General features: G+C 38.3%; 1 protein-coding gene across 1 annotated transcript in view; it reads right to left on the bottom strand.

Moving 5' to 3' along the window:
* Positions 1–27824, bottom strand: part of SNED1 (sushi, nidogen and EGF like domains 1) — a 68949-nt gene that overhangs the window by 8486 nt on the left and 32639 nt on the right. The window contains exons 3-22 of the mRNA XM_029284280.1: positions 27108–27248; positions 24824–24986; positions 22727–22852; positions 22424–22537; positions 21745–21858; positions 21390–21503; positions 20952–21068; positions 18940–19065; positions 17364–17468; positions 16518–16631; positions 15693–15812; positions 13960–14076; positions 13763–13879; positions 11977–12090; positions 11124–11297; positions 8516–8629; positions 4067–4180; positions 2889–3002; positions 2600–2713; positions 1232–1528 (exon numbers count right to left, since the gene is read on the bottom strand). Of these exons, the coding sequence (XP_029140113.1) occupies positions 1232–1528; positions 2600–2713; positions 2889–3002; positions 4067–4180; positions 8516–8629; positions 11124–11297; positions 11977–12090; positions 13763–13879; positions 13960–14076; positions 15693–15812; positions 16518–16631; positions 17364–17468; positions 18940–19065; positions 20952–21068; positions 21390–21503; positions 21745–21858; positions 22424–22537; positions 22727–22852; positions 24824–24986; positions 27108–27248 (2629 nt within the window). The remainder of the gene's footprint in view (positions 1–1231; positions 1529–2599; positions 2714–2888; positions 3003–4066; positions 4181–8515; positions 8630–11123; positions 11298–11976; positions 12091–13762; positions 13880–13959; positions 14077–15692; positions 15813–16517; positions 16632–17363; positions 17469–18939; positions 19066–20951; positions 21069–21389; positions 21504–21744; positions 21859–22423; positions 22538–22726; positions 22853–24823; positions 24987–27107; positions 27249–27824) is intronic.

Here is a 27824-nt window from a genome sequence, read left to right as displayed (position 1 = left end):
GGCCACACCCACCCAGCACCCGATGATACATAAGTGGGTTTTGGGTTGCAGTTTGGGCATTCGGTCTCTAAAAGGTTCACCACCACTGACTTAGGATATTTCATTGTCTATGGCTTCACATGCTTTTTTTTTAATAAGGGTATTAAAAAGGGTATTAAAAAAGGGTATTGCACTTAATTTATCCTAATGTACTGAATTGCTAAAAACCAGGATAGAAGAAGGGCAAAATTGCAGATTAATAGGTCATTTAATAGGCTAGAGGTCATTTTGCTCATATCAATTGTTCCTACCCAATTAAAATACTTTAAACCATTTTATTCTCTGCCATTCTATGGAATTCTACTCTTTAATACACCTGGAATATTCTTCCCACTCTCAGTGTTATTTATTTTAGGACTCTTCTTTGAAAAAAAAATCCCACATCAAAGACAAGTATGAAACAGTAAAGCACATATAAACTTGTAAATAATTTGTCCACACATTCTATACCTTTAAGAGTAATAATCAAAATTAATTCACTTTCTATATCCAAAGGACACTAATAAATTATCAAGCATGATAATGCAGGTTCTTTTAATGGTTTTTTTTGTTTATTACAATTAAAGAAATAAAAATATTACAAGCTAGCAAGCAGCAGCAAGTTGAATCTTTGTTGGAAGCATTTTAAGCACTATCTGAAAATGCAATTAATCTGAACTAATTCAACCTAAGATTACATCATATATAAGAAATGTGCACAATGAGCATGGTAATGCCTGATTATAGTTTTGTAACTGCCATTGCAAATTATTTGTTGCAACTTTGACTTTTACAGATTGTGATTATAAGGTAATATATTTGGAGAAGATGACAAAATTAATGCAGCATTTTTCCTTTCGTTCCTATGCTACGATTCATTTCCCACTAGTTATAGATTGATATTCTTGTGATAAGCAGCATGTCTAAATGTGATGATGCTAGTTTGGTATAGAGGAAATTTCTACTATGAATTAAAGAATGGTGTCCCACTATTCTTATTGTACAGCTTTCCCCAACCAAATGCCCTTTGTCCATGCTAGTTGTAGACTGTGGAACTCTAAGGGAGAATAGCCAGATTCTGGAAGGCTGTTACATATGTTAAGGATCTTGCAAAATGCCTTGAGGATCCTTGAGCACACTTGCATGGCATTCTAGCTACTGCAGCCAGGCATTTCTGTACCCACAACGCTATTCCTCTAAAGGAGCTACTCACTAGTACGAGTGACGAGCATGATGGGCCTGCTGATATCATTCTTGTTATTCGATTTGCGTTTGACTGAAAAGACAGAAATATTGTAGGCTTTGCCGGAGGCTAGTGCCCGCAAATGGTGGGCAGCACGACTTCGGTCCACATAATCAGTCCAGCGGTAAGAGCCGTCGAAGGATACGTACGTCACGGCGTAGCCATCAATCATATGTTTGGCAGTCAGGTCCTTGGGCGGGCGCCAAGAAATTGACAACCCATTCTCCTCCACTTTTTCCACCTTTAATGACATTGGTGGCAGCAGCTCTTCATCGTATCAAAAAGAAGGAAGAAAATATATAACTCATTTAAATGAGTTAGTTTGGCTTTCCACTTCCTAATTTCTTTCAGACAACTTCCAGAATATGTAGCCATGTTGGAGGCACCCTAGTTTGAGAATAGCCATTTGTTATAATTCATGACAGACTGCTTCAAATTACTGCCATACTAGGAGCCTCTTCTCTCTCCCTCTCTCTCTCTCCCTCTCTCTGTGTAAATCAGTGGTTCTCAACCTTTTTAATGCTGCGACCCCCAACCGGTCGTAAGTCGAGGACTAAACCGGTCGTAAGTCAAGGACTAAACCGACCGTAAGTTAAGGACTACCCAACCGGTCGTAACTCGAGGACTTTCCCTGCCTGGGAGCGCCACGCATGCGTGGTTCCGCCCCCTGCGCCGGCCGAGGCGTAGCTGGCAAGCGGCAGAGACGGAGCAAGCCGACCACCAGCTGGCCCAGCTCAAGGGAGGTAAGGCACCCACCGGAAAAGGGAAAAAAAATGGCGGACAGCCTTGCTTGGCGACCCCCGTGAAATGGTCGATCGACCCCAAATGGGGTCGCGACCCATAGGTTGAGAACCGCTGGTATAAATCGTCACAACAACAGTTGTAGCAATGCAATCAAAGTCCCAGTCAATATATATGCCCATCAGTATAACATGTATATATAAAGAGATGGATCTTTGTGCTGTTGTGATCATCTTGACTTTTTTAACACCTCCCCTCCCCTGAACAGCACTGTGCCCTTTTAATGAAAAGGTTTTCCTTCCCGTATTTCCTTGGCCAACATTACAATATACCTGGAAGGAAAACTGGGAAACAAAAAGTCAAATAATAGAATTCAGCTATCTCAGAAGAATCAACAAAACATCACGAGAAGATGTTTTTTGCAATTACAGTATCTATACTAAAACCAGTGACACTTTCCTAATGAAATTCCATCCAGCAATTTAAATTGTTGACATGGATGTCAATTTTTCTTCCCAAATGAAGAAAAAAATGAGGAGGAAAATGTATTCAATCCATACAATTACTATTTTCTAGGATGAGCATGAGTTTGATTACCTTTCTCACAATTCCTGCCAGTATAGCCCACTTTGCAAGTGCAGATGTGAGATTCATTAGTTTGTAGACAGTAGCCTCTATTTCCACATGGATTGAAGAAACAGGGATCACTAACTAGGACAGAAGGACAAAACAATTCATTGAGAAACACAGTTTATACAGATGAAAGTGAAAATGTTTGTAAGGGAAGAACGAAGTTCATTAAAAAGTATTTATCTAATCCTTTTACTGTCTTGGAAAGTAAGCATCTTTGAGTTTACTAAATGCCCTTGCATTCATGTCACCTTACCTGACTCACAGTGATAGCCAAAGAAGCCTTCTGGACAGACACACAGATAAGAACCACTGTGATTTTCACAACTTCCTCGATTCTGACATGGATTTGATTTACAGGCATCCACTTCTGGGGAACATAAATACACTCACTCAGATATCTGTAGGAAGGTGTCACATGGAATTAAGAAGATGACTCTGCTTCTGGTGGATAGCCCTTTATAAAGATGCCTGCTGTAATGCAGTGAATAACACACCCTGGCTGGATCCAGATAATATACAGTGCATTCAGAAAATATTCAGACCCCTTCACTTTTGTCAATTTTTTTATGCTGTACCCTGATTCTACAGTTGTTGAAATTCTTTTTCTCTCTCATTAATCTACACTCAGTACCCCATAATGACAAAGTGAAAACAGAATTTTAGAAATATCTGTAGATTTATTAAAAAGTGTAGATTAATGAGAATACTTTTTGAATGCACTGTATATTTTCTCTTTAATAAGCATGAAATTGGTGGAGGAAAATTATGTCAGATAATGACAACATTATATCTATTCAAGAAAACATAAGGGCAAAATACTTAAAGGGCCCAGGTGACTGCAATTTCAGATATATTTTTTTAGCGAACTTTTCCGAGGTTTTCTATTTCATTAAGAAATATATCACTTGGGTGACTATCTGAAATGACAATCTGTCTATAATGAATAGCATCATGACAGTGGAAATGTACAAAAACATATAAAAGTAATAGAAATACATCACAGCTGGCTCAACATAGCCTAATCACTGCAGATTACTTAATCATCAGTGAGATGATTATGTGACTACTTCACGCCATCTAAAATATCTATCAAAAGGTATAAAATCTGTAAATTTTTAAACAGCATTTTTTAAGAATTGGAGCAGTGATATGTTCTAATTTATACTGCTGTGCACAGACCAGCTACAAGGCTAATTATAGAAAAAACTAATTATAGAAAAAACACCCTGCTTTCCAATGCCAAAAAGAATAACTTCTTTAAATAGCTATGATTTTTCCTGTAAATTAAATTAACATTTATACTGAATAAAGTATATTTATGAGACAGATCAAACAACACAGGGATGCTTATCTTCCATTGATAGTAACAAGTAATATTGGAAGTTCTAAGAACTTTCTTAGACTTAATTAATTAATTCATTCATTATTTACCCATTTCACAATGCGTTCCAATGAAGCCTTCAGTACAATGACAGATAAATGATCCTGGCTGGTCTTTGCAGACTCCACCATTTTTGCATGGACTAGATTGACATTCATTAATTTCTGCAGGTGTGAAAGAAAAATTAAAAATTAATTGATTATTCAACCCAACAGTAATGATGTGCTAGAAAAAACCAGCACCATTGAACATCCATGGGATAATTTTTCATGAAGTTTAAAGTGAATTGTCTTATCTACCATTTCAATTAAACCTTACTGTTTTACTTTTGCAAAGTTACAAAATAACTTTCATACTTGATAGCCACAGCAGCTCCTCAAAGTTTGAGAACTGCAATGAATTGTCATCAAGAACTACATAGTGCAAAAATTAATGAGATTTAACAATTATTTGTGCAAGTAAAGGGACAGCAAGACAATATGAAGATCAACATATGCAACATAATGATGCATTATAATTAATACTACACTATAGTGAGTAAGGGAGGTGGCCTTGACAGAGATATGCAAAATCCTTGCCAGGACAATGAAGGGCAAAAAGCCCACAAGAGACAGAAAATATTTGGAAGTGGCTCTGGCAGATACCTTCCTTTGGTGTAGATGAGGATATGCTTTAGGATAATATACATTTCTTAGAATTATATGCCAAGGAGTGTCAGTACCATAAGATACAATAGCCATATTTTTTATGATTACAGGTTGTTAAAAGCCATGAACCTAACCTGAAATTTGACAGTTTTGAATACTATGTCAAACCTTGAAACAGAACACAAGTAGCCTCACTTAACTAAGATAACTGGGGTTGGAATTTCTGTCACTAAGCAATGTGGTTGTAAAGCACATTATGTGACCACATGGCTTAACAATGGCAATCCAGGCAGTCCCTATTGCCATTATTAAGAGAGGATTGTAGGTTGTTAAGTAAGGGCTTCCTGCTGGTTTCCAACAAACAAAGTCAACGTGAAAGCTGGCACAAAGTGGCAAGTTTTGGGCAGCTCGCAAGCAGGCCAGTGGGTGGCTGAATGTTACAGAATGCAGCCCCATGAAGATATGGCTGCTGCAGTGCACCACAAGTGTGGCTAGGCAAGGGTGGCTGCTGCAGAGTGTGGGAGAGCATGCAGGTGGCTACCATGACATGATGTGAGCATAGCCAAGCAGGGGCATGGCTGCAGAGGAGTGTGGTAGGGCACACAGGTGGGTGGAACTATGTGGCATGAACATGTACAGGTGGTGGCTGCTGCAGAGTACAGTGGGGCACATAGACACAAAACCAGCTGGATGACTTTGGGCCAGTCCCTCTCTCTCAGAAAGCATCCAATAGCAAACTATTTCTGAAAATCTGCAAAGAAAACCACAGAGTGTAGCCCAGGCAGTGATCAGTAGTCAAGATTGACTTGAAGACAGACATGTATCCCAGAAAAAAGTGGTACTCTTGCAGGGCATGGGATAGAAAGCAAACAAATCATACTAGAGGAGCCAAGTCTGAATTGCCACTCAATGCACAGTGCTTCAGTGCACCATCATTGTTTTCCTCACTATCTGATGACATGTTAAAAAGGGACAGCAGCAACAGAAGAACAGGACAACCGTATCCAGGAATAAACAGATACAACAAAGGAAGCAGCTATTTTTATGTTGTTGCTTTTATATGACTCAAGCAAAAGCAGATGTACTTGCTCACAGTAGGTAAAAGACAATAGTCATAATTCTATACGGAGAGAACTGATTGAACAAGAGGCAGATTTTATTTTTATTTATTTAGTTTGCCAACTGAGCCCGATGAAGAAATAGATATAAATGTAATTCAATACATCCAATAGTTAAGGAATGTCCTGGGATTATTTTGTAATTTGAAAAAGTACTGTGGAATGTGTTGGCCATCATTTTATAACATAGCTTTCTATTTGTTTGGTTAATATTTTGCTACTTTCATTTTTTGTGAAACCCTCCCCTTGTAAACAATGGCATTATTTCAAGCTTGCATCACTCCATTCCTGAATAAATTATTTGCAGCGCTCCCAGCACTAATTCCTCTCATTCTTCTTAGAAGAATTGCATTAATGGCTTGGGTTTTGCCTTTATCTCTGTCAAAACAGAAGTTTCATATCTGAAAAGTTTTGCTGTTCTCCCAAGCAGAGAACAAAAAGAACAACTATTCAATTGTGATCCAGCTGATAAAAATCTTATTTTGAGACCAGGATATTTCACACACCACGACTTTAGTTATTAAGATTATCCCCCAACATCTGGAGGTCAGGTGCATAATGATTGGTGAAACTGCACTTAAATGGAATTCACTTTAATTTTCCATTTTAATCTGATCTGTTGTGGACATTTCGGGATGTGATGTTTTTGTTTTCCTTATATACTTAGGATTCTTTCTTTATAGGAAGAACTCTTCTCCAGAACATATGAAGAGCTCACTATGGAGAAGTAATAGGACCTTGCTCCTCTCTAGCCTTTAGGCAAGAGATCTTAAAAGAATCCAAATCTGAAAGGAATTGCAGTAGTTTACAGCTAAATCACACAATAGCAATAGCACTTAGACTTATATACCGCTTCACAGTGCTTTACAGCCCGCTCTAAGTGGTTCACAGAGTCAGCATATTGTCCCCAAACAATCTAGGTCTTCATTTTACCAACCTCGGAACGATGGAAGGCTGAGTCAACCTTGAGCTGGTGAGACTCGACCTACCAAACTGTTGGCAGTCGGCAATCAGCAGAATTAGCCTGCAATACTGCATTCTTAACCTCTGCACCACCATGGCTCACAATATACTATAGGTGATAATATTCCAAACCTGATGTGCTCAAACGCTTAGTTCTTCCTGTCCTAAAGTGCGTTCAAAATGTCCTTCCTAAAATACATGCAAATAAAACATTGCCACCTTAGGTCTGTTGGGAAAGGAAACATGGGCTAAGTATTTAATTGCATGATGGAATGCTTTTCTAGATAATCATATTTCGTCTCCATAGAACATTAGCAAGCAAGGAAGAAGAAAAGTTGCATATGTAGGAACAGACAGTTGTGTGAAATAAATAACTCAATGAAAAATGATTAGAGTATTATACTTTGCTGTCCTCACTGCATCCCCTCCCCACATATAGCTGTTTCACACAATTTGCCAACATTTCTCACTTATGTTAGCTTTATTCAACTTAGTATACTCTAGATATGTTCAATTACTCATGGTGACTTGGAATTCTGGGAACTGTAGTTTGATTCATCTGGTAGATAATGACTGAAAATACAGTTCAGTTCCAAACAAATATATCTACTACATCCAAGGGACTTTTTTACAATTTTATAGTCCTTCTGGATTCACAGCTCTGCTTCGAAAGCAAGTGGAAATTATGCTAGAAGGGCCATTGTCCACCTTCAGCTGGTGCAATCAATGCAGCCACCTAGTGCAGGAAGACCCGACTACAGCAACGCATACCCTCATGCTACTGCAATGCATTCTATATAAAGCTTCCTTTAAAAAGCACTCAGAAACTGCAGTTGGGCCAGAATGTAGAGGCCTGTGTTTTGACCTGTACCCAATGTTGAGAACACATAACTCCAATACTGTCAGCTCCTGTACCAGTTGTTGGTTGGTTTCTAAGTATACTTTAAAAGTGCTGGTGTTGACAAGGAACTAAAGCCAAGAAATGCTGCTTTTCAGTTGTTTTGGAATGGTCTCCTATAAGAGATTAGACTGGCTCCTTCCCTGATGACTTTTAGACAAAGATGAAAGTTTGAGTTTTTTGAAGAGTGTTTCAGTTCAGTATGTCATGGAACCACATTCTATTCATTTTTTGTTTTTGTTATTGTGATTGTTGTGGATGATTTATTAGGATATGATTTTAAATGTAAATTTTTAAAATATTTACTTTGAATTGTACTGTAGATGTTTTGATTAATGTTTTGCTTGGAAGATGCCAGGAGCCCTTTGATTGCAGTAAGATCTGATATAGACAAACTATAGACAAAAATTTCCTAAGAACTTTAATGCAAATTTTTATATTTATTTATTTATTCATGTATTTATTTATTCATTTATTCAATTTATATAGGTGTCCAACTTAGTCCAATGAGTCTGGGCGGCTACCAGATGGCTCTGGGTGGTTTGCCCAGAAAGAATCTTGCCCATTCTTTCATAGCTTTTTGTCAAGTTCTTACAATATAACGTTTTAGGAAAGCTTTCAGGTATGGCTATCATATATGGGCTGCTAAAATTGGAAGTGCACTAGATGGTAAGAAAGTGTTGGGGTTTTCTGAATCTCTTTGTCATCTCATAGGGGTCATTTTGACCTTGGCACCCCATGTGTTGTAGCCCTGCTTTTGAGATCAAAGGATCCAAAGTATTAACAGAGTTGTGATCCAATTAGCAATGTATTGCATTAATAAACAATGACATTAAACAATTTCCTAGCAAAGATATTTACATATTCTCTTACCCAACTCACAGTTGTTTCCTGTATAGCCAACTTTACACAAGCAAAGGTAATGGGCAATCTGATCTTTGCACAACCCCCCATTCAGACAGGGTTGAGATCTGCACTCATCGATTTCTGCAAAAGAAGGTAAAAGAAGCACCCATCACCTATCTGCAATGGAAAATCTGATGTCTAGGAAGCATCTGGAAAGAGAGTGCTCCATTCTTGTTTCTTAAATTATAAGTATATAGATATTGGGTATCATTAGCTTGAACCTCAAAAATTGTGCATTTTAAAAATAACCCTCCCTCCCAATCATCAGAACACAGGGAATATGGTTTTTAAGAGAAGTAGCTAAATAGACAAAAAGGAGTAAACAATTGCAATATCTTCTCTTCTCCCCAAACACGTTTCATATAAGTGGGAAGAGCCATATCTGATACAAAGAAATTCTAGATTCAAACCCTAACAACCTAAGTGGAACTAAGAGATCTATCCAAAATAAGGAAGAACTGCTACAACTCAGTAAAAGTGACTATAAATGGTTACAAATGGTTATATCTGTTTACATAATGTAATTTGAAAAGACAGCTTCCTAAATTCTGGGAGATTTTTCTGATGATTTGGTAAGACTTGAAGCATAGAAAATAGGGATGCTTCATCCCTTCTTTAAGAAGGATTAACCTCCCTTTGGAATTTTATTAGCAATGCTTTATTGTAGGGAAGAATCATTATTCATTATTATTGTTATTATAGTTATTGTTATTATGTGTGCTGATAACAGTGAGCAGAAACTTCTTATGGAAATGTAGTTAATGAGTTCCTTCCTTCTTCCCTCCCTTTACTCCACTAAAACACAGATACAATATTTAACATACAGAAAAATCAAACCTGAAACAATAAAAAATGCTGACTTCTGCAAATGATAGCTATTGCTAGAAACTTGTAATCTTTATAATCTTGCAGAAGGAAGAATGTAATTTCTTGATCAGAGACATAACTAATTTTTTTTGAAAATCAGGTTTATGAATGCCAGACATCATGGGTGGTACAATTGGCATTGCAACAATACATGGCTCAAACTTTAAATCAGAGTAAATACACATATGGTTATTGTACAGGATATTAGTATATCTGGTAGTGTGCCAATTTGAGCTAAGATAAAAAAAAATCCCCTATGTGGAACATGTAAGATGTTGTAGAGGTATCTAGGAATTGTCCATGAAGAACCTGCAATTATTCCATAAGGGTGCATGATTGTAACTGTACCATTTTGTAGGTCTATAAACCTCAAATGTTCTATTTAAATTCAATTAAGACTTTATCTGGACCCAAGCATCAATACTGCCAGGAATGAAAAGTCACAATATGCCACATCAGAGTCAATTTGTTTCTTCAGGGATGAGGAAAATCTATCTAGTAGGATGTGATGAATCAGGAACACCCTTTTTTTCTACATGTTTCAGCCAAAATATGAGATGGCAAAGTCTCAGGCCAGCCCCAAAGAAATGCAGGCAAGCTCTAATTGTACAAGGTCGTTTCAATGAAGGACATGAAGTGTGGCTTTCAGAAACTTAGACTAAATCGCTTCTAGGGTACAGGCATCTTTATAAGCATNATATAGCAGCAAGCCAGAAATTCTGTTTTAAATAGTTTAATGATTCTTGGAGTTAAGGATATTACACCAGTCATCTGTAGGCACCATTGATTACAGTAGATAACAGGAGTTTCCTATTATTTTTACGGGATGATGAAGGGAATTGCTTCTCCTTCACAATAAACCCTATCTATTCAATCTTTATGTCTTGTAGCCATATCAACATTATCTTACTTCTTATTCTTCTGTCAAGAATTATCCACACAATATTTTTCTTGAGTTTGCAAGTGCTATGTTTGCTGGACATAATGCAGGAATCTTGTCTGAACTAAACTGCTCAGAATAGACCACGGCAAACAGATGCTCTGCAAGCATTCCACATTTTAACTCTCATCAGAACTGGCTTATATGGCTCATAGTAATAGGCTGGGAGACCTAGTCCCAAAAACTGTGTAGAGCACCACATTGCCTGGTCCTGGTCCTGGATAACTACTTGTCCTGGCAATGTCTCCTATATTTAGGATGTTCTCTTTTAATAGCACAAAGCAGGTACAAAATTGGGGAGATGCTTGAGAAGAAAAGTTCTATACTAAAAAGTCTCATTCCCCTACCTTTATCTTAAGGTAGAGAATTGGCAAGAAAATAATTTTCCATGCAAGGAAACTTCATATACATATTTCATATATTGTCACACATGGAAATAAATCAATAAATACCAGCTTCCAAAACACCTGCAAACTTGAGTCCATCCTGGTGCTACTGATAAATGAAATTAGTTTACATTCTCCCAGCTATCATTAACTAAGTATGAAAGATTTTTTTAAAGCATAATTAAAGAATATATAGGAATCAAAAGGATTGATTTCATTCAATCATTCTTTCAAGATTAATATGTTGAATTGTTACAGAATAGGGCTGAAAAATAAAAGTCAAAAGAGAAATACTTGTTTGAAGTTGACAGAAAAACAATGCTCACTTTTTTTTCTCTATCACATACATACGTACACACATATATACAGTGAATCAAATTACCATTGCATTCTGGTGGGTCACTCCAGATGCCTTGTGCCAAACATAGGCGAGGGTTATTTTGGGAACTCAGAATATAACCAAGAGCACAGTGATATATTGCCAAGGAGCCCATCTTAGTGGAATTAAATGCTACCTGAGCATGCTTCACTTCAGTGGGGATACCACAGTCAATCTCTAAAATAAAAACAGAGAGAGAGAGAGAGTGACACACACACGGAGAGACAAGAGAAAGACAGTGGGGTTTACAGTAGGAGAAAGATAAAAAGCAATGAGTGCCAGTATAATCTTGCATAAATAAAGGCCTCATATGACTTGCATAAATAAAGGCCTCACAGCGATGATGAGCCTTTTGGGTGTAAATATAAAGGCACATTCATGCGTGAGTGCAGAGTTATTTTAGAAAAGGTATTTTATTGTAGCTTGCCATCAGGCAGGCTTTCAGCTATTGGCATCCAGAAGAATGCAATCATACCTGCATGCTTATTTAAAGAATGTTACAAATGCAAGTTTTGGCACAACTTCTAATCAATATGGATACAAACTTTAGTTCCCTAGTCTCTGAGGGAAAAGAAAATTATTTGCAAAGCTCTGGGCTGTGAATTCCAGCATGCCTTACTCTAGCTGTGCTGCCAGGTTTTAAACACTTTTTTTTCTAAAAATAAAAAAAAATGTGTGAAGTAGAATATTCTAGAACACTGGTATTTCTATTCAAAAAAGAAAACCGGTGCTTTGTTTAATAAAAATGTAGGCACTGCCCTCTTTCCTGGCACAGATGAATCTCATGGTGATAAGTATTATGTTTTACAACAAGGAATTGTCTTCTCAAGAGTGTATTATGCTTTTCTAAAGTTACCTGATTGGCAATGTCTTCCTGTGTAACCTGCAGAGCATATGCAGACATAGTTGTTGCCAAAATCCTCACAAATGGCCCCATTTTTACATGGATGCAGGAAACAAGGAGAAGGAGCTGTAAAACAGATTCATTCCCAGCTTACAAAAGGTTCTATGCAGGACCTTAACATAAGAGATTACTAATACAATTTCACTAATGGCAGAAACTGGAGGTTAGATGATGGCTTTATCTGTTGAAATATTTTTCTCAATATAAGAAAAAACAAAGGGCAACATTAGACTTCCCTGGGCATCTCAGGGCATGAAAGAAGAGAAGAGAAGGGAGGGGCTGGCTGTTGAAGAGGCATTAGTGTGACCCTATCCAATAATATCCATTGGAAATATCACAGAAAACCCAATCTGCAGCCAAATATATATCTTTTAGGTAGTTATTATTATATTTATATTCCCTTTTTCTCTGATGACTCAATATGCTGTACATGGAGAGACTTTATCCTACTACAGTGATACCATGAAGAACTGAGTTAAGTCACCCAATGAGCTCCATGATTAAGTGGAGATTTGCATTTGGCTCTTCTAGTCTCAGACCAGCACCTTAAACATTAATATACTGTAGCTTAGTCCTTCAAATCTGCAAATCAAAGCAGTAATTTAAAATTTCCTGGAATCTAAGCTGATGTATATTTCATTAAATTAAATAGCTTTTTCAGTCTTGGAAGTATAATGACTTGTCACTTGTCACTTATAAGGTAGACCTAACATCGCCTTTTCATTCTTTACCTGTTTTTATTTACTCTTCCATCATTTTGGTCTATTCAAGCAAAAACTATCAAGTTATTTTCTACTATACGTATATAAAGTAGGTAGAGTCTTGAAGTGCCAATCAAGTTCCTATTCAGAACTTATATCCAGTTGAGTTTAATGTGACATAAGACCCAAAATTTATGTATATGGCTGAAACCTTTCTTTGCTGCTTTCAGGAAGATAATGATCATGACACTGAGGATGAAAGAATCAATAACATAATAGAACAGAACAGGATAGCATATTAATGTCCTTTTTGGAAAAAAGTAAATATTTTTGAAGTGGGATCCAGGTTGTTTGGGGATATAAGAGGCAAAAGATTAATGCCCACAGAGTAAATTATCTTACTAAGAGGCGATTATAATAGCCAAACTTCAACTTATTCTATATCTTGTCTCTCTTCAATGCAGAAGTCATTAATTTTATCAAAGAGGTTAATCAAGTATAGTAGACAAGAGTTGTTAAACTATACATTTGCAGTTTTACACAAGCAACATCAAAGTTAATGAAGCTTTTGAACATAACTTTTCCCTCACTTTTTCAGGTGCTTTTATTTTAATGTAGCTTTCAGGGGATTAGCATATGGATGGTGACTGTATTGTCTTTCAAATATGGATTTGAACTCCTACAAGCCAAAAGTGAAAGATGTTGGAAACTATAGTTCAGCAACAACTGAAGGGATGTGCACTATCCTCTGGATTAAGAAGAGATAAATTGTTATCAAAGACTTATCACATTTTTCTGTTACAATAAATGCCATTTTAAAATATCCTCTCATGGTAGTTATTGTTGATAAATATTTTAAATACTAATGCAAAGTGGGCACGTCCTTAACTTTATTCTTTGGGGGGTAGAAATACCTGTTGCTTTTAATGAGTGAAGAACCTAACCACAAAAACCTCTTGCCCAGCCCAAGGCTGCAGGCAAAGTCTTCGGATTCACAATTAAGCTCCAGTAGACAAAAATCCCTCCTATTCCAATACCTATTTCGCAGTGCCGTCCAGTGTATCCAGGCAGGCAGTCACATTTGTATTTGCCAATATAATGGAAACAGGTGCCCCCATTATGACAAGGCCCTGAGGTACAAGGATCAGGTTTACCTATAAAAATAAAAAATTAAGTTACAGAGTGTACAACTGCAAAGCATTTCAACGGGACAAAATAGTACGTCATTGAGTACCTATCTCACAGTGCTTTCCTGTAAAGCGGTAGGGACAGGTGCAGTGGTATTCCCCGTCTGATTCCTTACAAGTCCCTCCATTGCGGCAGGGTCCAGAGCTGCACAATTTGGGTCTTGCTGGCAAGAGAAAAGTAGTGATATTTGCTATATATCCTTTGAAAATAAACCCATGCAAATGGCATGAAAGGAGTAGTCTGTTCTTTGCTGGTCTAATTCTTTCATCACAATAAACTAATTCCTAAACTTACAGCAACCAATCCACAGATACAGATTATGAATAAATTCAAGATAGAAAAACCAAATACTTTGCCAAAGCCAATTTCTGCTATGTATAACTTTCACAAATATTGCTAAACCAATCTTTGTTTTAAGAATGGTTTGTGAACAAACTGGCATTAGAAAAAAGGGAAAAGTCTCATAGAGCATGTGGCGACACTTAGATGATAACTCTCTGCAACTTCTTAAAGTGGTGGGGTCTTGTGTAACTGTCTGCTGACCCCAGGAAACAAAGTGTTTGATTTAAGGAGTTGCCAGCAATATTCTGCATGTCCCCATGAATGCTCAAAATTATTTTCAATATAGATTGTCCACATAAAACCATATTTTTTTCCCTTTCCAAATAAAGACTTCCCAGCCAATTTGAGGAATTCTGGGAGTTGAAGTCCACATATCCTAAAGTTGGCAATGTTGAGAAGAACTACTCCAATACTTCTTTCTTAGATAAGGTTAAGACACACCAAGCTCCAAAATCTAATACTTTCCAAAGGCCAATGTATTGGGTACTTTTTGATACAGACATATTAGGATCCTATAATGAATGTTCTAGAGCAGACATGTCAAACACAAGGCCCGGGGGCCGGATGCGGCCCGCGAAGTGGTTTCATGTGGCCTGTGAAGCCATCCTGGAAACAGTGAGGAAGCAGCCCCTGCTGCCTTGGCCCTGGCCCAGGCCGGCCGGGAGCCAATGTACAATTTTGTGGTGGCCATCTATGCTGAAATGCATTCAGTACTTGCTCCACATTCAGTACTTGCTCCACAAGACCATCTGGAAACAACGAGGTACCAGCCCCTGCCATGTCAGCCCTGCCCCCTGGATGCATGCTGGGGAGGTGTCACCCTTTGTGAGGAATGAAGAAATGCATCATTGCCTGGAAGTGGCCAGCAAATGGCCCTCACCTACTTCACATATCCAGCTTGATGGGCTCCTGGGGAGGGGTTTCGGCAGGCAGCGGGGCGTTCTCACATGCCCACCCAATAGGCCACACCCACTCAATCCACACCCACCAAGTAGGCCGCACCCACCCTGGCCACACCACCCGGCCCCCCAAGGCCAACTGCAATGCTGATGCGGTCCTCAATGAAATTGAGTTTGACATCCCTGTTCTAGAGCACAGGTGTCAAACTTGCTATGTCATGTGACGTGGCGTGACGTATCGTGACTTTTTTCACATGGCCGGAGCTGGGGTGGGCACGGCCTCCGCATGATGCAAACAGTCCGCGGGCCAGCAGTTTGACACCCCTATTCTAGAGAGAGTATACTTCTACAATGGTCTCACCCAACTTTAGCTGGCCATAGGATGAACCATACACTAGTTCAATCATATGAGAGAAAAAGCACCAATCCTTGCAATCAGTTTCTCACCCAATCCTGTTCTAGGGTGAAAAGGTTATCTCTCATCAAAGCAAGTTTGAGAATGTAGATTCTGTTCAATCACCTCTGTGTTGTCAAGTACCTTTCTCACAATATTTTCCAGTGAAGCCTCGGGGACAGTCACAGGTGTAGGAGTCTTCACGAGCATCACAAGATCCACCGTTCAGGCAGGGCTCTGAGTCACATGGAGAGGGTGGCTCAGCTGCAAAAGCAGACATGGCCTCACATGGGCTGATGCTAAATGAAAAACCCACCTGCCCCATGGAGAGGAGCTCAATTAAATGACATGGAAAAAGAGGACACATCTCTTTGAATTCAGATGCCCACGGATATTCTAGGCCATGCAGACATAGGAATGACATCATCTTAAATATACACAGGGTCAAGATGGAAGTGTGGTTGGAGATTTTGCAATGCTCTAAAGAGTGATGGCTAACTCTTTTCTTTCATATTGCATGGCTGAAAAAAAATCCCTCTATTCTTTGATGTTAATGTTCTAAAGGAACTGATGGTGAGAAAATGTCAGTGTCAAAGGATTGTTTTTTAGAATGTAAAAAGATATAGCAGGTTCTCCTTCCTACTATTCATAAACCACAAACTTAACAGCCCACCTGATATTCTCACCAATTTTTATCATTTATAAGAGAAAGTATAAACAGCAACAAAGATGTTACAAGTCACTTGCACATTATTTTCCCACACTATCATGTCACTTGCATGTTCCTTATAAATTACATTGCATTTCTCAAGATTGCATTTCTCCCTCTTTCATTTTTAAACCTATCCCTTAACCTTCACTAACCAGGTTAGCCTTTGATTGGCATCATTACATGAATTTCTCCTCTCTTCCCCATCATGGTTCTTAAAGTCAGGACACACTCTAGTCTTCTGAGCCTGTTTTACTTACTGTGATTATTGCCATAATCTGTATGGCACACACAAAGGTAACTGCCACCATACTCCATACAATAACCCCCATCAGGGCACTGGGTGTTCATATTGCAAGGTGTAGTAGTCACTTCTGCAATAGATCAAAAGCACATATAGGATGATTCTCTATTACACAGCTGAGCATGCTACAGATAATGATGAGAAATATCACCCATTAGATACTCAGCAGAATCAATTATCCAGCTCAGGGAAAATTATCTATAATACTTACAAAGTAAGAAAATATAGAGAAGGAGCAGTGCTGCATGGAATGAAATTATTTTCCTTAGACTAACCCTTCAACTTGGTCAGATTATCAGCCACCGGTTTGATATGATCTGTAGTCTAAAATAACTGGAACGTACCAGCTATAGATAAAGACTCAGATTATTACTTGTGGCCCACAAAATCTGGACTGTTAGCTTGGTTCTTGGTGTTTTTAGCAATCATATGCCAGGGAGTGGCTCTGAAGGAATTAAAACATTGGTTGGGCAGTTAGGTGAAAACAGTTCATCTGCTCATGTTCACAAATGGAAATGTCAGTCAGAATAAAAATAACATCACATTACACTCTAGGAGTTTCTAGAGAGGTAATCTTTCGCAACACAAAAAGTAGCATCTGATAACACCTTAAAGACTCACCAGTTGATTATCATGTAAGATTTCGTGATTCAGAATTGATCCATAAAAATCTGCACAGAAGTAAATGGATTATACTGTACTTAAAAGGTACCACAATATACCCTGTCACCTTACCACACACGCAGCAAGAATCTAAAGAAGAAATAAATGTTTTGCATAGATTAGAAAACATTTCTCTTACCAAATTCACAGAGAAGCCCAAAATATCCAGGTGGGCAATGGCACACAGTGACATTTCCATCCAGGCACTTTCCTCCATTCCGACACTCGCAGTCTTCTGAGAGTTCTACAAAAATTCAGGGGAGGGAAGAAGAAAGTTGATCGAGACAAATTAGACTTGTCTGAGCCAGCAAATCTGAGACCTGCATTAATCTACCTCCATTCAGTAACCAAAGCAGGATGATGCAGCCTGCTGCAAGGAAACATCAGAATTAGAGTTGGCTATATATCTTATATTGAAGAACTTTTACTTCCTTTCCTTGTAACATTAGTTATTTTCTTTAATTACTACCCAAGCAATAGCAAATTACAAACCAGCTGTGCTCCCTACAGGAGTAATCACACTTTACCTATTAAATGCTCCCTTGTGGTGGTATCTGTCCTTGGTTCAACAACTCTAATGAGCTTTATTGCTTTTTAAAAAAAATGGTATGTCAGACATTGCCTATTCTCTTCCTAGAAGATGGTATGAGCCAGTAATTAGTGCCTGTAAGCTTCAGAGTGGGAAAAGCTTAATGAAGATGAATGAGGTCAACAAGAGATACAGTGGGAGCATGAAAGAAACTAGTTTTCCAGAAACTCGAGAAAAAAATGCCCCTGGATTAAAATCATCTAGAAGTATTAGCATGTCAAAGCTTAGCAACACATGAGGGGAGCTGATTCTGTTCTCTGTGTAATAATGACAGGTAGCCCTATGTAGTGCTGAAAGCCTTTATTTACATCAGTCAAAGTTCCCTTCAACTATACCACCAATTTTAATATTACTGTTGCTGAAAATCATTGATACAATTTCCTAACATTTTTAGGCAGAAATACCAGGATTGGTGGTGGTGATGAAAGTGTAAGGCTTAAAACAGACTTTATATAGTTAAAGAAAAATCTTAAATTCCCCCCAAATACAACAAAAGTGAAATGTTAAAATCCTGCTTACAATCTTTTACTGCAGCCCATTTGGCTTTTAATCCCCAGTTTGAAATGGTTAAAACCCCAAATCTGCAAGTCTTTTGAAATAAAATTGACAGCAGAAAAACATTACAAACCTCTATTCTGAAAATTCTGAGAGCAGAATTCAAGCAAGGAGGTATGATGGCTATGATACAAAACTGAAATAATAGCTACTGTACCATGCATCTAACTTTGAAGTCATGTCACTATCTCCCATGTCATCAGTACCACCACATGCAAATAGCGACATCAATTCCCTTATTATTTTGCTAATTATGTCAATGTTTTCCTTTGCAGGTTCCTGACAGGATCTTATTATTATTACTGATAAATCTAAAACAACTGGGAATTTAATATGGTTGGAGAAGGTATTAGTAGTAGTAGTAGTAGTAGTAGTAGTAGTAGTAATTTTTATAGAGCTAAAATCTGCTCAGATACAATCACTTTGAAAAAGAAAACAAAAAATGATTTGTTTTCTGCGAACTGCCCACCCAGACTGCAGCGTTCCACTGCTAATTTGGAAACAGTATACATGCATGAAGCTTAAGGAGAGTACAAACATTTTGTTTAGTATGTTTGACTCTAATACTTACTATCTCTGCAATCAGTTCCTGTGTATCCTTCTAAACATTCACACATATAACCTTGACTGCTTTCAAGACATGTACCCTCATTCTGGCATGGATTGGAGCTACAGGCATTAGATATTCTGGGGCCACCTAGAAACATTAGTGAAGGAATCATGATCACATATAAATAGAGATACATTTCCGTAGCATAAAAAAGAATATTAGAACATCTTCTCAGTATCAAATATAGAAGCTGGTCTTTATCTATAAAGCCTACATGATATCTGACCTGATTACTTTTTGGACCACCTATCTCTCATAGCATCCAGCCAGCCAATCCCATCTGGCAGGGCTGATGTGCTTCATCTTCTTTTGATTAAATAGTGCTATCTATCACGAATATACAGATTGTTGTGCACGATACATAATTGTATTTTGTGAGGTGGGTGGCTATATAAATTCAATAAATAAATAAAATTGATAAATGAATGTTCAGCACCTGGCTCCTGAATGAGGTTCCCCTTGAGATCCAGATAGCCCTCATCCTGCTGTTATTTTGGACAGTCTTGAAGACATTGCTGTTCATCTATTCTAGGCCTTTGGCAAAAGTGATTGGGGTGCCCTTCAGGGCAATGTGGGTTTGCTTCGTTGCTGCCTGATTTTTACCATATTTTCTTCTTTGTTTCTATTACTGTCTTATTTTATTGTTCTGTATGCATTTATCTGATAACCACTCAGTTTGATTGTGTAAAAATTTATTTATTCTCTTAATATTCTACAGGGAGGACACATGCGAAATAAACACAGACGACTTTACACAATCTAGCACCCCCAAAATGTAGGCTTTCAAGTTAGGAGGCAGTTCCTGTATGTCCAGCTTTACATATCAACTCTTCTTTACCACTGCATGGATATTGGGAGGACCTACACGAAGTGCAAAAAGTTTGGTCACTTGTGGGCTAGGCTTTACTAAGCATAAGATAATGGATGGAAAGTTCTGCCTCAAAGGCTGATTCTACCTTATTAACAGCATGGTCATTGAGGCATCACATGACTGGACCCTCCTCACCTTAGCAGAGGAAATATGAAAACCAGTCTTCCTGCCAGCTCTTTAATCTGCTAGCTTTTCTGTTCCATTTTTTTGAAGCACTCAATTCAGTTTGTTGTTTCTTCCCTGGAAGTGACCTTTTCAATTGTCATCCCAAGATTGTAGAACTTATCACTCATTATGGTTGAATTGTTCCATTTTAAATATTTTAGCCTTTTATATATTTTCTTTATTGATGATGTTTTAATGGCTTTGTCCCTAAGTGCTCTCTCATGTAATGTTAATTAGAATTATATTATATTTAAGAACTGAAATAAAAAAAACCTTATAGTCTGGATGCCAGTGTTCGTTCCATCAGGCAAAGTGGTAAGGTCTATTAGTAGCTTGGTACCATCAGGCAATGACATATTTCTTACTTCTTATAAAGATTTTTTTTAATGATCAGATAACACATGCCCCATTACTCAAGTTCAAAGAGGGCTATGAACATCAGGAGTAAAGTGCAGTAAGCATACATAGGGAGACTCCTCTCCAAAACACACTTCCATACAGTATGGCATTGAGTTCTTAAAATACTCACCTTGTACTGGTATCACTTAAGGCAACTTCAAAGCTTCATTAAAAACTAGGAGCTTGGGGTGAGGGCAATGAATTCCTTTATGCAAGGTTTAAGTAAAATGACTAGTTTAGTTCAGTCTAAGCATGGATCCAAAGCAAGTACATCTGGAACGGGATTACTCATGCTGATAGTCACCTAAATGCAGTCAACTTGAACCTCTGGTCAAAATAAGCTCCCTATCCTTGAGCTGTACTGTTTAATGAATAAGCAGAAATTGGAGGATGAAACACAATTGCCATTTCCCAAAAATAAACTAAAGAAGAAGCTGAACAATTTGAATGTCAAAGATAACTAGTCACTGGATTAAAAAAATTAGCGGAGAGCATTCTATGAGAGTAGGATGTACAGGGGAACACCAAATATGCTCACCATATTGGCAATTGTTCCCATAGTAGCCTGGTGAGCATGTACAGACATAACGCCCTGGACGAATATAGTTGCACATCTGTCGATTCCTGCAGTTCCTGCCCTCACAGGTTGAAGGCTCTAGAATGAAGAAGAAGAGGGAGCCTCAGTATAGATCAATGCAGCTGAATAAGTGAAGATTACACATACAAGGATGGGTCTAAGCCAGGGGTCTTCAAACTTGGCCCTTTTATGACTTGTGGACTTCAACTCCCAGAATTCCTCAGCCAGCATGCCTGGCTGAGGAATTCTGGGAGTTGAAGTCCACAAGTCATGAAAGGGCCAAGTTTGAAGACTCCTGGTCTAAGCTGAGGGCCTGAAAGTAGCAAAGAAAGAGAAAGAACAATCAAGACTAGTTTTGTAGGAAAAAGGATGCCATCACACAGTTATAAAATCAGGCACCTATTTCACAACGGTGTCCAGTAAAAGGTGTTGCACAGGCACAAGTATAGTTGTTGACAAGATCCATACATTGCCCACCATTCAGACATGGACTGGACTCACATTCATTTATTTCTGCAGAGAAAAGAAAGAGAACAAAAATATTAAGTTTGAAATGAAGGTATAGTGTTCATTTTGTATAAAACTATACTGCACAAACAGTATAAGAGCTGTTATTCATAAATAGGGAATTAACTGATTAAATAAACAGAAGTACCTATTAACATAGAACAGAAATAAACAATGCAATTGCTATCAGATGAGCAGGAGATTAAATGGTGATTACATTAAATACACATGCTTATTTTTGGCTCACCTATTTCACAGTCTTCTCCCGTATAACCTGGCTGACAAAGGCAGACAGCTGTTCTGTTTGTTATTTGGCACTCCCCACCATTCTGGCATTCTTTGGTTTCACATGGAGACTCCTCTATTATATTTCAACAACAACAAAAAAGAAAATTAAATTATGACATTAAGATATTTTTTTCACCGAGAAAACCATATAAGCTATAGAATCTTTCAGCTTCTGAATATGCACACAGGCCAGCTATTGAAATTAGTATTGTTTAATGGAAGATAAGGAGATTGAAATGAAAATTATGTGGAAGCATATTATGGAAAGCTTCATGGTACCGATAGCCATACCGAACTGCCTTATCTGGGGCATACGCTTCCATTTCATCTCTTTGGTCTTCCTAGCTGGGCATTCTGAGAAGTGTAATCCAACACCTCTGAAGATATTATGTTATTAAAGCACCTTCTTTCCTAAAATTAAAGTAATTGCCACAAAGAAGTTTTGCTACGACTTTGTTTTTGTTATGTGTCTAATTAATCTGCTTTCTGCTCAAGCAAGAACCCAAGGCAGATAAAAAAATTAAAGCACAATACAAAAAATTAAATACTAAATATTATTAATACTAAAATCATAATCACATTTTCTCCTTAAATTTGTTATTGGATTTTTGTCTTTGCTCTTACACAATATTTCTCACCAATTTCACATGTAGCTCCTTTAAATCCTGGTGGACACCAACAGCTGAAGCTGTTGATGCCACTAATACAAGATGCTTTATTATGACATGGATTGGAAGCACACTCATCCACATCTGGAAGAGAAAATGAGAGGTGCTATGAATTAGGATTTACTCAGTCAATTCCTCTTTCCCCAGGGGAGAAAAAAAATAATCTATAGATTGCCATCTAAAATAAAACAAGTAGCTATATAAGGTCTAATTTGTTGCTGAAATAGTACAGTTGCTCTGTACAATTGTGCACAGCAGACAAGCAGAACTCACCAATTTGGCATTGTTTTCCAGTGAAACCAGCAAGACAAGAGCAGGTGTATGAAGGGTTCCCCGTAATGCAGTCCTCAATACATTTTCCTCCATTCAAGCAAGGACGAAGTGTCAAACATACTGAAGCTGCATGAAGAAATAAACCCACTATTCAATAGTTAGAAGCACGATCAGGGAGATGTTAGATGATGTGGCAACAGGAGCATCACACTAATCTAACTTCCTTTGTAGATGATTCCCTATAATGAATTTAGATCACCAATGTACAGAAGTATCACATTTGTTTCAAAACCACACAATGTAATGGACTTTATCCACATTTAAATTGGATTTAAAATTACAATTGCCCCAGCTGTCCAGGCCAGTATTTCTATTGATCTATGTAGGAGTTTTACAATCTTTCTGAAAATCTAGATAATGAAATTAATATCTTTGATAGATCAATATTCAGCCTTTTATTAAGTGAACTTTTAATAATCTTATTAAATCATTTTCACAGCAAAATACTTTTGATCAATTCTATAATCTTCATGGCATCTTGTTGCATTTTGCTATATTGTAATACTTTTATGACAATCCCAAGAGTTAAGAATTACATTAATATCAACAAATTTTCCATTATTAAAGAATTTTGCCAACATTATTAATATTTTTAACAAAATTATGTGTTCAAGGAAATAAAAGAGAGGCAGAGAAAATCATCTACTAAATCTCTAGAATTGTTAAATTTGGAAATCAGGGGTGGGAGAAGAAAGAAGGAACAATAGTTAGACAGCTCCAAAGAAGCATATCCCGAAGATAAAAAGATAAATTTAAATTAAGGATGAAGAGTCAGAAGAGAACTCATTTAACTCTATGGAGCCAAAGATTGGGAAAAATCTGAAATGTTTTTATTCAGAAGTCATGCAGACCCTGCAAAACTGATGGGCACAGATTGTGGGAAGTTTCGGTTTTTGAACAAACCCTCAGCATTGCAGGAAAATAATATCGGGCTTGATGGATAGCTTTTAGTGATGGTTTAAGCCTCCCTAGGAGAGGTTTAATTTCACTCCCCGTATGGATTTGCAAACATATCTACTAGTGACCTCAGAGCTCCACACATTAAATATTTTGCAATTAAACCTGGGATAGAATCTAATATATCCAATTGGATATTGCACTGAGATTGCAACTTCCAGAATTCCAGCTATTAAGCTTGCGGAATAATCTGGAAACTGCAGTCTTATCATATTCGGAGCATCAGATTGGAGAAAACTGGCCTACCTCTGGGATCCAGTCCTATAAAAAATGATTGAATTGATTTAAGAAAACATTATGGATTTATGCTTGTAATTATGCTTGGATTTATGCTTGTATGGAATTAATTTACAGTTTAAGAGTCTTTAGTCTTTTTTCTAAACCAACAGCTTTGGCATGTAAGAACTAATGAGAAGACTTGAGTTCTGATCACCATGAACCTCAGTAGGTAATTGGGGGCCAATTTCTATCAGCCCAACAGGAGAGGAAAGCACCATAGATGCCACTTTTAGCTCATGGTTGAAATGAATGCTATGATATGAAGTGTAACAAACAGAGTATTGACTAAAAAGAAACTAGCTTTCCCTCATCTCCCAAATAATTCAGTGTTAAAATGAGAGAATCGTCTAGGATTTACTTGAGAATACAGTAAAGATGTGGATGAATTTGTTCTCTCACTCCACCTTTTGTGGGGAAAGATGGAATCATCTTAATTTCAGGATCATCATCCTTTCATATAAAGACCTGCTTTTCTCAGAGGTATTCTATTTACAGTATGTCTTATTTCTACTAGTTTCATTCTCAGAAATAATTAAGTAGCTCTTAATCAACCAGAAGAGATCTACAGCCACCAAGGGATTCAGTCTGAGTAGCATAGCCATATTCCCCAAATTTATAATTTGCACAGTACATCCCATATTTATTATACTGCATTAATGTAACAACTCAGTAAAGTATTCAGAAGTTTATGTGCCACTCACAATGGCTCCTGCCCTTCATAGAACTAGAACCTTCACAGGGACAAAGAGAAGGGCTGGAAGAATTGGTTTCATTAAATAAACCTAACTGCTGTCCTCTTACTTGTGTTGTTGCAGCCCCCCACTTGCACCTGGGCATCATCGATTCTGAATACCCAGCGCCCGGGGATACCCACATTTGTCGTCATCTCCACGTCGACAATGTCATCAGTGCGGGATCCGGGGATGTTAAAATACCGTTTTCCATCACCGGCATTGAAACCTGCCTAGGAAGACAAGGGCAGAGACTGAAACCTCTTGCTGGGGAAAGCAGGGCTGCTGTGGGGAAATGCAAGGGACCTCTGTCTTCCACCATGCCCAGTGCCCTGCAGAGGAATGGACTGCAAGAACATAAGGAAGGGAAGCATCCAATTTCCCTGAATGTTGCTTCATATTTCTGCTTCTCATCTAAATAGCTACTATTTCGCATAGGAGGCATTAGCAACCCTCGCAATACAACTCCTCTGATTCCCTCAGTGGAGATAATAGTTGCTCTTCTAGAACACGGGTGTCAAACTCACTGTGTCACATGACATGTTGTGACATATCGTGACTTTTTTTGCATTCCCGGAGCTGGGGTGGGCGCAACCTCCATATCATGCAACCGGCCTGTGGGCCGGCAGTTTGATACCCCTGTTCTAGAAGTTTTCCTTTGACAAATTACTTACAGGAAAAGTTCTGTGGTTCAGTGAAAAATCACATGTTTTGTATATATGGAGCATCCTCTGACTCTACAGATTGGGCTGGGAAGGGCTCTGATCTGGAATCTTGAAATGCTATTGCTAGTGTTAACAGAACTCAGCAAAAGGGACCAATGATCTCATTTGATATATGGCAGCTTCATTTGTTCCTAGATTATCTCCACTTTCTGGACTTCTTAAACATTCAATTCCCAGGGCATTCAATTGTGATGAAACATGTTGCCTGAACTTTACGGTCCTTGGTCTTGTCAACGCCTAAATGGGAGACCCCAGCATATATCAAGTTGATTCCACAGGGGGAAAAGGGGATATGAGTGTAATAAATGTAGCCAGAATGTAGCTGTTTGAGTCTCCTTGTAAGCCAGGAGTCAGGACTCTTGGGATAAGAATTCTTGACTAGGCAATCATACAGTCGTCAGTTCATAAATGACTAAAACTGGCTCACAATTAGCAAACATTGTTGTGGGCCACCAACATCTGGAGGCTTACTTGCAAGTTTATGTTGAGGCAAGCATTTCTTCTCCAGGACAACCATTTATTTGGACCCCTGTTCCAGCTGCTTCAGGACAGACCAGGAGAAAATAAGCAGCGTATAGTCTAGAAGCCATCTCCTACTGTTTTGAATGTCATCTGTGATTAAAGACTTTGGCTACAACACATGATAACTGTCATCATTAAAAGGGAAAAAAAGGAGGTGGGAGGGGAAGAGGGAGTTCAGATGGTCTACTTAGTGCAACTCTTTTCCCAAATGGCTTTTGGCACCAAAAGGCCCCCAGTAATCCCCACTCATCCATGACTCACTAGCTGGAAAGCGCACAAAACACTGAGCTTATTTTCATCCCCATTCATCTATACAGGGCGAATCCAAGAGAATTTTGGACCCTTTTGCTGCTTTCCGCAAAATGAGCACAGCTCTGTTAGCTCCAGCCAAGCAGCAGCCTCTGCCATGCTGAGCTGCGAGGTGCTTCTGCTGAGCCACTCTATCATCTTGTGAATTACAGCAGCAAGTTCTCACAAATTTGGTCAGAAGCCAGTGCCTGGTGAAAAACTTTTCAACTTCCTCTCTCTCCCACTTTGGCTGAGCCAAGGCAGGGTGTTCCTAAAGCACTGTACAGTATCCAAAGCATGTGGTTACCGCTCTGTTTACAATCATAAAAGCCTACCCTCCTGAATTTCTGGGGCTGAAAATGGATTAATTTTCTATACACCTGCAACTTCCTGCTTACTGGAGATGACTGCTAGTAGTTGGCCAAGCATAGATCAATTAATAGTATATCCACACATCCGAACAGCCACCAACTAAAAGAAAGAAAACAACATATAGGGTGAAATATAAATGCCAAGAGAAAGTTGTACTTGCTGCAGTCATTGCTGGATGACTCTTTTAAATAAGTTGGTGGCTCATGAAGGGAAGGAACTCAACTAGCACTGGCCAAAATAAAGAGCTGCAGTTTCCTTCACTAAAGGTCCTATGTAGTCTAAGCTCTGAAGGGATGGGAAAAATAAGATTATTATTTAAGAAGTTGAGGCTAAGGATTATCTGGGCCATGGCCATATCAAGACAATCAACATCATCCTTAGCCATCTCCACGAATGTACGCCATGTATTAGAAAGGAGACTAACTTGAACGTGATCATGTAATCTACCTGGGCTGCTATCCCTCCCAGGCCTGCTAAATTTCCTCCACTGCTGGCATGCATGCCAGTGGTCCAGGTTATTGACTCATAGTTGAAGATAGTGAAGGAAAGCAGGCCATCAGTGATGAGGACTATCTGGAAAGTATTTACCTGCAAGAAAAAAAACACACACAGAGAGTATTAAGGCAGTAGGCAATGTTCATAAAGGTGCAGCATTGGTTAATACTAAAGTAAAACCTTCTCAAGAAGGTCTCCATCTAATTCTTGAGCCCTTTTGAGTCCTGAAGAGCTGCTTGGCTGCAAGAGAGTCAGAGTGCTCTGAGGAACACAGACTCATGCCAAGAATATTGAACTTGTTATTGTTTTGCTATATTGTGCCCTAATTCCTATCTTTTAAAATAATGTTTTAATTTGTATTTTTTTCTTTTGTCAATGGAAGGAGTATTGTATTTTATTCTCTGATCTCTCATATCATAGGAAAGCTAGAATGCTGATGTCTGAAATGAAGGAAGATGATTCTCAATCATCCAGGTCATGGTTGTCCCAAAAGTGCTTTTGCAAAAAGCAACTGGACTTCCTTGGTTTTACCTTGAAAAGATTTTGCTTCTTATCCCAGAAGCTTCTTCAGTTCAGAAGTGAAGAAGCTTCTGGGATGAGAAGCAAAACTTTTTCAAGGAGAAAACCAAGAAACCCAGTTGCCTTTTCGAAAAGCACTTTTGGGTCTGA

Source organism: Protobothrops mucrosquamatus, unplaced genomic scaffold (genome assembly GCF_001527695.2).
Source record: "Protobothrops mucrosquamatus isolate PMUCROS unplaced genomic scaffold, P.Mucros_1.0 scaffold488, whole genome shotgun sequence".
Lineage (NCBI taxonomy): Eukaryota > Metazoa > Chordata > Lepidosauria > Squamata > Viperidae > Protobothrops > Protobothrops mucrosquamatus.
This window is presented reverse-complemented; position numbering and strand designations above follow the sequence as displayed.